This window comes from Bison bison, unplaced genomic scaffold (assembly GCF_000754665.1).
Source record: "Bison bison bison isolate TAMUID 2011002044 unplaced genomic scaffold, Bison_UMD1.0 scf7180017864495, whole genome shotgun sequence".
In the NCBI taxonomy this organism is placed as follows: Eukaryota; Metazoa; Chordata; class Mammalia; order Artiodactyla; family Bovidae; genus Bison; species Bison bison.
Genome location: NW_011495054.1, coordinates 9,460,989 through 9,473,069, shown reverse-complemented (window position 1 = coordinate 9,473,069; position 12,081 = coordinate 9,460,989). Strand labels below are relative to the sequence as shown.

The following is a 12,081-nucleotide window of genomic DNA, read 5'->3' as shown; positions in this document are numbered from 1 at the left end:
AAGAAGGCGCCAGGTTCCTGCTCCCTCCAAAACCTCCAAAGGCGGGTGCTTCCCTGCCTCTCCCCAGCTTCTGGTGGTTGCTGGCCATGCCTGGCACCCTCGATTTGCAGGCGCGAAACTCCCATCTCTGCTTCTGTCATCACGGGATGCTCTCCCAGCGTCTCTGTCTCCATCTTGGACCAAAATCTCCACTTTACTACAACATTTGCTTTTATCGTGGTTGTCTGGACCTGAACCCACAGTAACTCCAAGGGCTGCCTGTATCTGTTTATCCAGTAGAAGAGGACAAGGACTTTCTGGCTTTCCAATTGTCCTCCGACAGCGACGGCTTTTACCCGTCTGAATGGCAGGACCGCTTGTTTATGTGGTCATGAAAAAGGTCCATGAAGCCTATTTGGAAGACTCGTGAGAAGCGATAAAACATAGCCGCTGGAGCGGAAAGCCACATCCTTAAGCCCTTTGCATCAGATGTAGATGAAGTGAAGTGAAAGTCGCTCAGTCGTGTCTGACTCTTTGCGATCCCATGGACTATAGAGTCATGGAACTCTCCAGGCCAGAATACTGGAGTGGGTAGCCTTTCCCTTCTCCAGGGGATCTTCCCAACCCAGGGACTGAACCCAGGTCTCCTGCACTGCAGGCAGATTCTTTACCAGCTGAGCCCCCAGGGAAGCCCCCAGGTGTAGATGAGTTTACAATAAACATAAATAATCAACATCTACCTTCTTGGTGTTCTAACTCTTGATTCTCCAATACTATCAGAGGCCTCAGTGTGGCTCTGGGAGCTTGGGCTGGCTGTGGATCTGCTTGAAACACACTCACGCAAGACAGCGCACAAACAGCAGTGTTGCCGATGCCTCTGAATCCCGGACATCGCGTGAGGCTTTGAGCCTTCTGCGGAGCCTCTGCTGCTGCTGCTAAGTCACTTCAGTCGTGTCCGACTCTGTGCCACCCCACAGACGGCAGCCCACCAGGCTCCCCCGTCCCTGGGGTTCTCCAGGCAAGAACACTGGAGTGGGGTGCCATTTCCTTCTCCAATGCGGGAAAGTGAAAAGTGAAAGTCAAGTCCCTCAGTCGTGTCTGACTCCTAGCAACCCCATGGATTGCAGCCCACCAGGCTCCTCCATCCATGGGATTTTCCAGGCAAGAGCACTGGAGTGGGGTGCCGTTGCCTTCTCCGCTGCAGAGCCTCAGGCTTTCCTTAAGCAATGGGTCCCATCCCTCTCAGCACAGCAGAATCCCTGGGGAGCTTCTGAAACTCAGGCTGCAGCCCAGACCTACAGCGTCCGGATCTCCAGGGAGTTTGCAGACATTCTAGACGATTCCCACGCGCTCCTGAGGCTGAGACCTCCAGACCCCTGCTCTCCGCCTCCTCTGCCTGGTGAGAATATGGTGTTACTCTTCCATTCTCAGAGTGACCTTAGGAGCCTTTTTGGGGTTTTTATGGTAGAGAAACCCCCAAAGAGTTTTTTTTTAAAGCCAAACATTTGTTTTGATGGCTCCGTAGAGGAGGCCAAAGAGTTTAAATCCACTCTATTTACTGCCCTGTGGATGCTTGATTTTAAGCACGCAGGGTCAGGCCGGTCTGGGTTTGCCTCTGGCCTCCTGCATAACTAACTATGCTGTGTGACCTGGGGCAACGATTTCACCTCTTTGAACCTCAGTATCTTCTTTAGAAGATGGAGACAGTACTGCTGTGTTCACAAAGCTACTAGAGGAGGAAGAGAGGGAATTCTAGTAAAGGAATCAACCAGTGTGTGTGTGCATGCGTGTGTGTGTGTGTGTATGTGTTAGTCGTGTCTCTTTGGGACTCCATGGGTTGTAGTGTGTGTGTGTGTGTGTGTGTGTGTGTGTGTGTATATGTTAGTGGCTCAGTCGTGTCCAACTCTTTGGGATGCCATAGGCTGTAGCGTGTGTGTGTGCGTGTATATGTATGTGTTAGCTGCTCAGTCATGTCAGGCTCTTTGGGACTCCATGGGCTATAGCGTGTGTGTCTGTGTGTCTGTGTGTGTGTGTGTATGTGTATGTGTTAGTCACTCAGTTGTGTCCGACTCTTTGGGACTCCATGGATTGTAGCCCGCCAGGCTCCTCTGTCCATGGAATTCTCCAGGTAAGAATACTGGAGTGGGCTGCCATTCCTTTCTCAGGGGATCTTCCAGAACCAGGGATCGAACCAGGGTCTCCTGCATTGCAGGCAGACTCAGCGCAGTGCCTGATAACTCACTGTAAATCTTAACCATATGATAACGTTTACCATAAATGTTGGAGTAGCAGCACCCTCAATCCTCTGAGCTGTGGTCATAGGACGGTAATCATAATAAATGCTCCCAACAGTGGGTGCTGCCTCCTCACAGCCCAGCCCTCCACCAGTAAGAAAAGGAAGCCAGCCCTCCCGGCGGGGTCCCCTGGGGGCTCAAGTCAGTGCGGAGGACTCACAAACACAGTGGGGCAGGCGAGAGGTCCAGATGGGGGTGCCGGTCTCGCGGCTGTAGCAGGTCAGGAGCGAGCTCCCCTCCAGCACGAAGCCCGGGTTGCAGGTGTACTGGATGGTGGTGCCGACCAGCAGCACGGGGTCAGAAATCAAGCGGGTCGAGTGGTCCACTTCCCCGGGGTCGGTGCAGTACATGACTGTGCGAGACAGATCAGACCAGGCGGCGTTAGGGCCACACGACCACCGGTTTGCTGAGAACTACAGAACGATCTGGAACACTTCCCCACTTAGTTTTTTCCTCATTTGAAAGACAATGTATGTGGCTGGAGAATAGGCCAGGACAAAAGAGACTTGATTTTAATTTCGCTTTTAAGAATTGGCGCTCCCAAGAAATGTTTGTGCCAGGGTCCGAGGACCCGTATGCAAGGTTGCACACTGCACCTAATGGTATTTGTAATGGAGGGATTTACCGTCTGATGACCTAAAGGGAAAAAAAGCCAAGACGGCTCTTACTTTTCTCGCAGAATGGGGGGTCGCTGCTCCAGCTGAGGTCCCACTGGCAGGTGAGGGTGTCGCTCCCCACGATGTCGTAGCCGGGGTCACACTGGTAGGTGATTCGGGCCCCCCTCACGAGCTCCGTGTGGGAAGTGGTTTTCCAGCCGTTCTGGATCTCAGGCAAATCAGAGCAGGAGTCGTTCCTTGACACCTCTTTAAAACAAAAATGTCATCCTTAGATGTGAAGGTGGCCTCTCTGTTGGGGGTTTGTTTTATGAATGTCAGAGGGAAGAGCAAATAGAAGATGAGGCCTCTGGAAATATGCAATACGACTTCTGAAACCTGGCAGGAGCTCTTAACCTGCAGGAGCTCTTAACCTGCAGGAACTCTTCTAGAGGGGGCTTTTACGATGACTTTTTCCCACTGTGGATGTGCAACCTCCGGCCCCAGTCAAGCCTTAGGATGACAGCAGCTTCAGCTGACATCCTGACCACAACCTCATGAGAGATCCCAACTCAAGACCACTCAGTGTGAGCTCCTCAACTCTTGACTCACAGCAACTGTGAGGCAGTAAACGTTTATGGCTAATTTGGGCATGGGGAGTCATCTGTCACATAGCAGTAGGTTGCTCCTGTCCTCAGCCTTGGGCTTCCCAGGAGGCTCAGTGGTAAAGAATCCGTCTGCCAACGCAGGAGAGACAGGTTCCATCCTGGGGTTGGGAAGATGCCCTGGAGAAGGAAATGGCAACCCACTCCAAAATTCTTGCCTGGGAAATCCCATGGACAGAGGAGCCTGGTGGGCTACAGTTCACAGGATCACAGCAGTCGGACATGACTAAGCATGCATACATGCACATGGCCTCAACCTCATCCTAAGAAATGTCCATAGATCTATGGGCTTGATGGATTAGCCACATACGTTTTTTGTACTGCAGATTGAGACAAACATGTAACTATTAAGATAGAATAACTATTGGTTGCATTCTTCAGATCCCATTGCCTGCCATCAGTGAACATTAACCACACTCCAGAAAATGCTACACACAGCTTATCATCACACAGTCTTCCTCCAGAATAACTCTGTTTTCCTCCTGCCAACCTTTGTTACTAAGGTAGCAATCCAAAGCCCACCACTACGACTCTCGCTTCAGAGTGCCCACTGCACAGATTTTGAGACAAGAGCTAATTACACCATATAATTAATTTGCGGCTCTTCTGTGCTTCTGGGGGAAGCAAAGCACCTCCTCTGTCTGCGGGAAAGTCATTCTGAGAAACAAGCAATGGTTTTTCCCCGGGATTTCATCATGATTTTATTTGAGGGAAGGAGATCTCCTGGGTGTCTGCGAGAAGGAGGGGAGCGGGAAACGGCTTCTAGAATTGCCTGGTGGGGAGCAGAAGCCTCTATTTTTAGGCCTTTGAAAAATCAGCCAAGCCCTGGATTTGGGACACAGCTGCAAAAGCTCAGACTCTGGATGAAAGAGGAGAAATGGGGGCAAAGACGGAATCTGCGGTCTGCCTTGTGCCAAGAGTTTTGAGACAGAACGATTTGCTTGCCTGACTTATTTTTTTGCATCTTCTTTTTTTTTTTTTTAAATATTTATACTTTAATTAGAGTACAATTGCTTGACAATGTCATGTTAGTTTCTGCTGTACAACAGCGTGAATCGGCTATATGCACACATATATATCCCTTCCCTCAAGAGCCTCCCTCCCGCTCCCCTCCCGCCCCTCTAGGCTGTCACTGAGCACGAGTGGAGCTCCCTGTGCTAGACGGCAGCTTCCCACTAGCTGTCTATTTCACTCAGTGCTACTTGCTCCACCCGTCCCTCCCTCTCCTGCCTCAACGTGTCCACATGTCTGTTCTCTACATCTGCATGTCTGTTCCTGCCATGTGAATAGTTTCATCAGTACCTTCCTTCTAGATTCAATATATGTGTGTGCCTTTTCAGTGAGCCGACACGACTACACATTTCCACAGGACCTCCAGTCTCCTCCGGGGCACTCATCACGTTTGCCATTGCTCAGCGCTGCCACCGTGCAGCAGAGCCTTGGCTCAAAGTGTGGCCCCACTGTCCACTCACTGGGTGGCCTTGGCCCAGTCACACAACCTTCTCTTCTTCAGTTTCAGATTCAAGAGACCCCCCTGGAGACCCTGCTTCAGGAATCTACGTGTTCACCAAACATGCCAGGTGAAGGTTCTGGCATGATCTATTCCTATGAAACTCTGTTAACTTTGCCAAACTTGCCTAGAGTCAGATAACTTCCCTTCTAATTTTTTGTTGTTATTGTTCATTTTTTAGAAGCTGTGTGGTGCCTGTCATGTCAGTAAATATCTCTGAGCCTCACTGTCCTCAATCATAGAGTGGAGACAAGAATCATGACCCTGACTATCCCTAGAGGCAAGGTGGGAACTAATCAATGTGCAGGATGCCAGAATAACACTGATATGAGATGTATGGAGTCAGTGATTTGTTTTGACTAAGACGTGAGTGCCTACCATGTGGCAGGTGCCAGGATTTAGGGATCTGAAGTCATGGTTCCATTTTCATGGTCAAGATCAGCACGATGGTCCAATTTTTGGCAAAATATGTATTGAGTACATGCCACCACTTCCCAGTCTTATGCTCATAGCAGACATCACTAATCAATCACAGCAACTTCTTTGAGTCAAGCTGAAACCTCCCAATCCTTTTCCACACAACACTCCAGGGAGCCACAGTCATTTGATTGGAGCTAACCCACAATATGGAGCTTATTTATTATCCTGGGATTAGAGGAATAAACACACAAGTGACCAATAACTCTTTGCAAAACACTGCTTACTCATCTCTGCTTTTTAAGTCCCTTCCCTCCCATATGCTTGGCCACAGACAATAGCAAAACATAAGAAGCAATGAGGAGACTGTGTCTTTGCTTCTGTCTGTGCAGAGAAGAATTATGGGAAGTCAGAACCATGTAGGTTCAGAGTTCCCATGGACAGTTCTGACAGCATCCAGGGCAGATAAGCCTTGGCCACCTTGCAGAGCTGGGGTCAGGCCTTGAGATCAGTCTAGGAGCTTCAGAATTCTCTAGATGACAAGCAAAACCCCCAACCCTCCTGTTTGACCCCTCTACTGGACGGGTGTTGCATCTACATCTGGTTAAATCTAGACCCAGTGTAGCAAACACCTCTCCCGTGCCCATGACAGACATCACTAATCAATCATGGCACCCTTTTCCACTGACTTCAGACCTGGCTTCCTCTGAAATCAACATGGTCTTCAGGCCAGGTTCAGTTCAGTTCAGTCGCTCAGTTGTGTCCGACTCTTTGCGACCCCATGAATCGCAGCACGCCAGGCCCCCCTGTCAGGCCAGGTAGTGATGAACAATTGATTGACATCAAAATTAAATACAAGGCTTCCTCGGTGGTCCAGTGGTTGAGAATCCACCTTGTAATGCAGGGGACCCCAGTTTGATCCCTGGTCTGGGAAGATCCCACATGTCGTGGAGCAACTGAGCCTGTGCGCCACAACTCCTGAAGTGGTACAGTTAGAGGCCATGCTCTGCAGTGAGAGAAGAGGCCCCAACAAGAAGCCTGCACCCCACAGTTAGAGAGTAGCCTCTCTAGTAGCCACACCTAGAGCAAAGCCCATTTGCAGCAACAAAGACCCAGCACAGCCAAAAAAAAAAAAAAAACTGTTAAAAAAATTAAATACAGAAATTAGCTATGTATTTCTTTAATAGAAATAAGAAAAACCGGAACTGTTCTCTCTTTTTGTGTTACCTATACGAGCCAGGGTGTGCACCCCGGGGAAGCACTTGCTGGAATCCTGTGCTCATCAGGATATGGTCCTGCTATTGTCTGCTAATGGGACTCTCTCTCCCATTTTTACTAACTGGCTCAAGGGCAGGGAGAGAATTCTTTTTGTTCCTGTATCCTAATGCCTCGCACAGCGCCTGGCATGAAAGTTTGTGAACCAAACCCTCTGGAAACAGAGACAATGGATTTGAAGATGAAATAAAATAATACACATAATAGTGCTGGCCAATTTCAAATTGTCACACGAATCTGAGTTTTCTGGCATCAATTAACAAGAACAACTTCCTCTTCAAGATAGTGCCAAACTGAACACTGGCCGGGCTTTCTGGTCAACCTTGGGCAGCCTTGGGGAGAGTCAGATTTCCATCATCAAGCTGAATGCAATTTTGGAAGACTGACCCGGGTACCAGAGGAGACAAACGAGCAAAACCTATGACCTCATCTTCCAGGAGGGAGGGAGGTGGGGAAGAAAGGTCTAAGGAGATGGATTGAAGCTGAGTCACCAGAAACTCTCCCTCCAAAGGCAGCTGACTCCGGAGGGCACCTGGCCTGGAAAGCCTCTGCCCAGGGCATTGGCCGGTAAAGAAGGCGTGGAAAGTGGCAGCCATAACACTCTGAAGAACTCAGCACTGCAATCAAGGGTGAAAAGGCCCCCGAGACACGTAACAAAGAAGACAGACACTTGTGACTGCTTTTCTGAGAGATGCATGCAGAGCCGGGAAGGGATGGGAGTGTCCACCAGCTGGAAATAAAAAGCAGGGGACCAAGAGGGCTATTTTGAGGCATTATTCTGCCATCTTCTCTGTCTGCCAGCTTCCCAAATGAAGTCATATTCCCTGCCTCAACAACAACACCAACAAGCAAACAAAACCAAACAAATGCAGGGGACTTATTTTCAGACGCATGAAGCTCCTTAAGACAGCCAGTGGTCAGGGAAGTGGATTGCATTCTGGAGGCCAGAGAAGGTACAAAGAGAACACTTTGCATCGGCTGAATATGGGCAAATCTTCAAGCCAGTGGGAAGAACCAAAGACATGGAATCTTGTTCAGGTAAGACTACTGATGGAGATGCACTATGGCCACAGGAGGAGTTAAGTTCCTGCAAAAATCTCCAGGTCAATAACGTGTTAAGTCATGATCTACTAAGTCCTGGCGTCAACCCCGTGGAAGACGCATCACTATTTCCATTTTACAGATGACAAGAAGAGGCTCAGAGAGGTTAAGTAACTTGCCCAAGGTCACACAGCCATTGATGACAGTGCTAGGACTCGAACCCTGGTCCTTCCGATTAGAGAGCCCACCTCTTAAAAAAATGAAAAAACAATGTATATTTCCTGGGCCAATATATTAAAAAAACTCAGATAGCACCACACTCCCCAAAAGACACATCTAGAGGGAATGGTCTTGGCTTGCATCTAACACAAAGACAGACAGTAACTGGCTAAAACACTTACCGATGTAGTTCATGATGAATCCCTGGCCCTTCCCAAAGATGAGGCCGGCGGGGTCCGAGTGGAACTGGATGGTTAGGTCCGGCGTGGACGAGTACAGCTTCTGGGGGCCGCTGTTTCCCAGGTACTGTCCCAAGATGTGGGGCATGACCTCGTCACCGTCGTAGATGGTCAGGATGTCACTGTTGCTGAGGTTCAGGCTTGGGGGACAGAGAGAAGAGGAGGGGGTCTCGAGAAGCCAAGTTACAGGCATTCAATAAGACTATTATTTTTTTTCAGGCAGCACTCATTCTCTCGAGATATACTATGTGGTCAGGGCCCAAGCTAAGAAGTGGGGGGTGAGGGAGCCACAGGCTGAACCTGTAAATGGCCCATGCTGGTCTTTCCTGCACGTAGGAATGGATCTGTGCATGGACTGGGCTTTTGAAGACTCATTCATGAAATGACCATTCCTGCCGAGAGGTCACCGCAGGGCCAAGTGCTGCAGAGCCAGCAGGTGTGCCTTCGATACCCCCGTCATTAACAACCCTTCCCTGGGGGAAATGAGTGCTGGCCCTGAGCCCCCTGCTGGCGGTGTGACATGGGTCTTCCATCTTTCTCTGACGCAGAACAAGCTGACTGCTTGCTAACTATAACTTGCCTCCTCATATAAAGTGAAATGATCTTTCCACTTATTATGTGGCAAATGCCTCAAAATCAGCCAGGTTATCTATTATGTTTTGAGGATGGGACCGCAGGTGGGGTGGAGAAAGACAAAAGATTCATGGAAGATGCTCCAACCTGCCATCACTATTCATACCGGCATGGGATGACACACTTTTAAAGACCCAAACACAGGACAGTCCACGGATGAAGGACAGTTAACAATCCAGGAAGCACTTCAGTAAGGCCCAGAAACCAGGGCTATGGCAGGCGTGCTGGACAAAACTGATCTCTCATTGTAGGGACGCCAGATAATTCAGCTTTGGCTGCATCAATCAAGGCAGCCCTGATTGTGTCCCCTCCTTTCCTTGTGTCCCCTCCCTAATATTTCCAAGCATTTACTAGGTGTTAGGGCTTCCCAGGAGGCACTAGTGGTAAAGAACCTGCCTGCCAGTGCAGGAGATCTAAGAGACACGGTTTTGATCCCTGGAGGACGGCATGGCGGACCACTCTAGTATTCTTGCCTGGAGAATCCTATGGACAGAGGAGACTGTGGGCTACAGTCCGTGGGGGTCACACAGAGTCAGACACAATTGGAGCAACTTAGCATGCACGCAGCATGTGGCAGGCGCTGTGTGGCGCTCAGAAAACAGGAGGAGCCACAGAACAGTGGTCTGTTCAGACTAGAAAGCCAGGGATTGCGGCAGGAGTATCTTCGTAAGTACAGAGAAGAGAGTCTAACGTAGATGGGGCGCAGCATGGAAGCCTCCCTGGAGGAGGTGGCACTTGCTCAGGACCCAAAAGAAAGAGAAGGGGACCACAAGGCAGGTGTGCAGGAGAGGCAGAGAGGGCAGTGCCCGTGGCAGAGGGAGGAAGGGAGAAGGGTCACGGCTTCCAAAGGGGCACACCTGGCGGCCCCTGTGCCCAGCTTTGGGAACAGACGTGGGAATGGAGACTAGGCCATGAAGGATTTAGAGAGCCAAGTTTAGGTCCTCTGGGTGTCACCTTGCAGGGGATGGAAGACACGAAAGGATATTAAACAGGAGCATCCTGATGGACCAACTCACTGCCAGAGGAGAGGCATTCCAGGAAACGGCCTTCAGTGAAGTTCTGGGAACTGATGCGGGATGATGACGCCTCCCCCCACCAAGCTTCATCCAACGCCCAAGGGCAGTGTTTGCTGCCACTCTGGGAGCAGGGAGGAGATAAGAAAACTGCCCCTGGTGGTGCTTCGAGGAGTAAGAACAAAGCGACACAACACAAGGCCCGCCGCTGAAGGTCTGCTTCCAGCAGGCAGGGGTGCGCGGCATCCTCCATCCCTCATGTCTAGTTGCTCCAACGAATGGCTTTGGGAGATTCCAACTGCCCCCACACCCTCCATCAGCTTCCCCTGCACCACTCCTCAGAATATCCTCTCCTGAAAAAAAGGTCTGCGCTTGCTTTGCACACAGGGCTTTAAGACTAAGTTCCCAGACTCTGCCTATCCCCTGCCAGTTTCCAACTAAGTGACAACCTCTAAACCCCTATTACATTTACATTCTGGAGTCACTACCTTCTTCTGCATACAGTAGGTGCCCAGTAGATGCTATGCTATGAAAGAGCCTGCCGGAGAGTCTATTTGGCAACAGAAATAGTAGGGTTAATGTCAGCTTTTGGACTATGGAAGAGCCTCTTAACTCTAAGTACCGTGAAACATCAATGGCTCATGAAAGCGCTGGAGCAGGCCAGTATGAAATGCAGCAGAGTGGAGACGTTTGTTCCATAAGCCGACTTCACAGCCAATTCGCTGCAACAGTGGCTTGCAGACATGCATGACTTCACTTTATTCTATCATTCATTTCAATGATCTCAGTGCAGCAGAAGCATCTTCTAGGGTGCAAACACCTTTCATTTAAACCCAAGAGCAACTGTTTGTTCTTTCTAAAATAGGAAGGAACAGTGCTCTGAGAAGAGCACACAGCCTTGGGAATCAGAAAGGTCTGGTTTGATTCCTGTTTCGACACTTTGATGGAGGGCGTGTGGTTTTTCTGAAGTTCCTTGCCTATGAATTGGGCTTACCATTTCCAGTCTATGTCATGGGCTTTCAGAGTGATGTAAGGGATGCAGGAGATCTGGGATCAGATTCTAGGTTCACTGATAGCACCTGGGCAGAATGTTATGTCATGTTGTAATGTTATTATGGGCATCATCACCATCCCCATCATCACCACCACCACCACCATCATCATCACCAACACCACCACAACCATTATCATCACCATCAACACCATCATGACCATCATCAACACCACCACCATCATCACCATCATCACCACCACCACCATGACCATCATGACCATCATCACCACCACCACCATCATGACCATCATCAACACCACCACCATCATGACCATCATGACCATCATCAACACCACCACCACCATTATCATCACCACCACCACCATCACCACCATCCTGATCATCATCACCAACACCAACACCATCACTACCACCATCATTATCATCACCACCATCATGACCATCATCAACACCACCACCATCATCACCATCATTACCATCACCACCACCACCATCATGACCATCGTCAACACCACCACCATCATGACCATCATCACCACCACCACCATCACCACCACCACCACCATCATTATCATAACCACCATCATCACCATCATTACCATCATCAACACCGCTGCCATCATCAACACCACCACCATCACAATCCCCACTTTGATGCTTACCAAGAAAACAGTAATGATAAAAATCAGCCTGGAGCTGCTGCCTTTCTGGGGGCAGAACAAAGGAAGAAAGGGGAGGTACTGGGAGTGAGCCGCCCATCACTGGCAAGAACAGAGATGTTTCCCAGGTCTGGATGTGAACCCTGATGAAGGCAGCCCCTGTGCATCTCCTTAAAAATGCAGCCCCTGTGCATCTCCCACCCTGAAAGGGCAATAGAATCCAGCAGAGGGCAAGGTCCAGACCATCCAGGCTGCTGCTGTTCAGTCATTTCAGTCGTGTCCGACTCTGTGTGACCCCATAGACGGCAGCCTACCAGGCTCCCCTGTCCCTGGGATTCTCCAGGCAAGAACACTGGGGTGGGTTGCCATTTCCTTCTCCAATGCATGAAAGTGAAAAGTGAAAGGGAAGTCGCTCAGTCATGTCTGACTCTTAGCGACCCCATGGACTGCAGCCCACCAGGCTCCTCCATCCATGGGATTTTCCAGGCAAGAGTACTGGAGTGGGGTGCCATTGCCTTCTCTGCCAATA

General features: G+C 49.9%; 1 protein-coding gene across 1 annotated transcript in view; it reads right to left on the bottom strand.

Moving 5' to 3' along the window:
* The window catches only part of SEZ6L (seizure related 6 homolog (mouse)-like), an 87,470-nt gene that overhangs the window by 17,894 nt on the left and 57,495 nt on the right, over window positions 1-12,081 (bottom strand). Inside the window, exons 10-12 of the mRNA XM_010828852.1 lie at window positions 8,176-8,372; window positions 2,942-3,136; window positions 2,434-2,625 (exon numbers count right to left, since the gene is read on the bottom strand). Of these exons, the coding sequence (XP_010827154.1) occupies window positions 2,434-2,625; window positions 2,942-3,136; window positions 8,176-8,372 (584 nt within the window). The remainder of the gene's footprint in view (window positions 1-2,433; window positions 2,626-2,941; window positions 3,137-8,175; window positions 8,373-12,081) is intronic.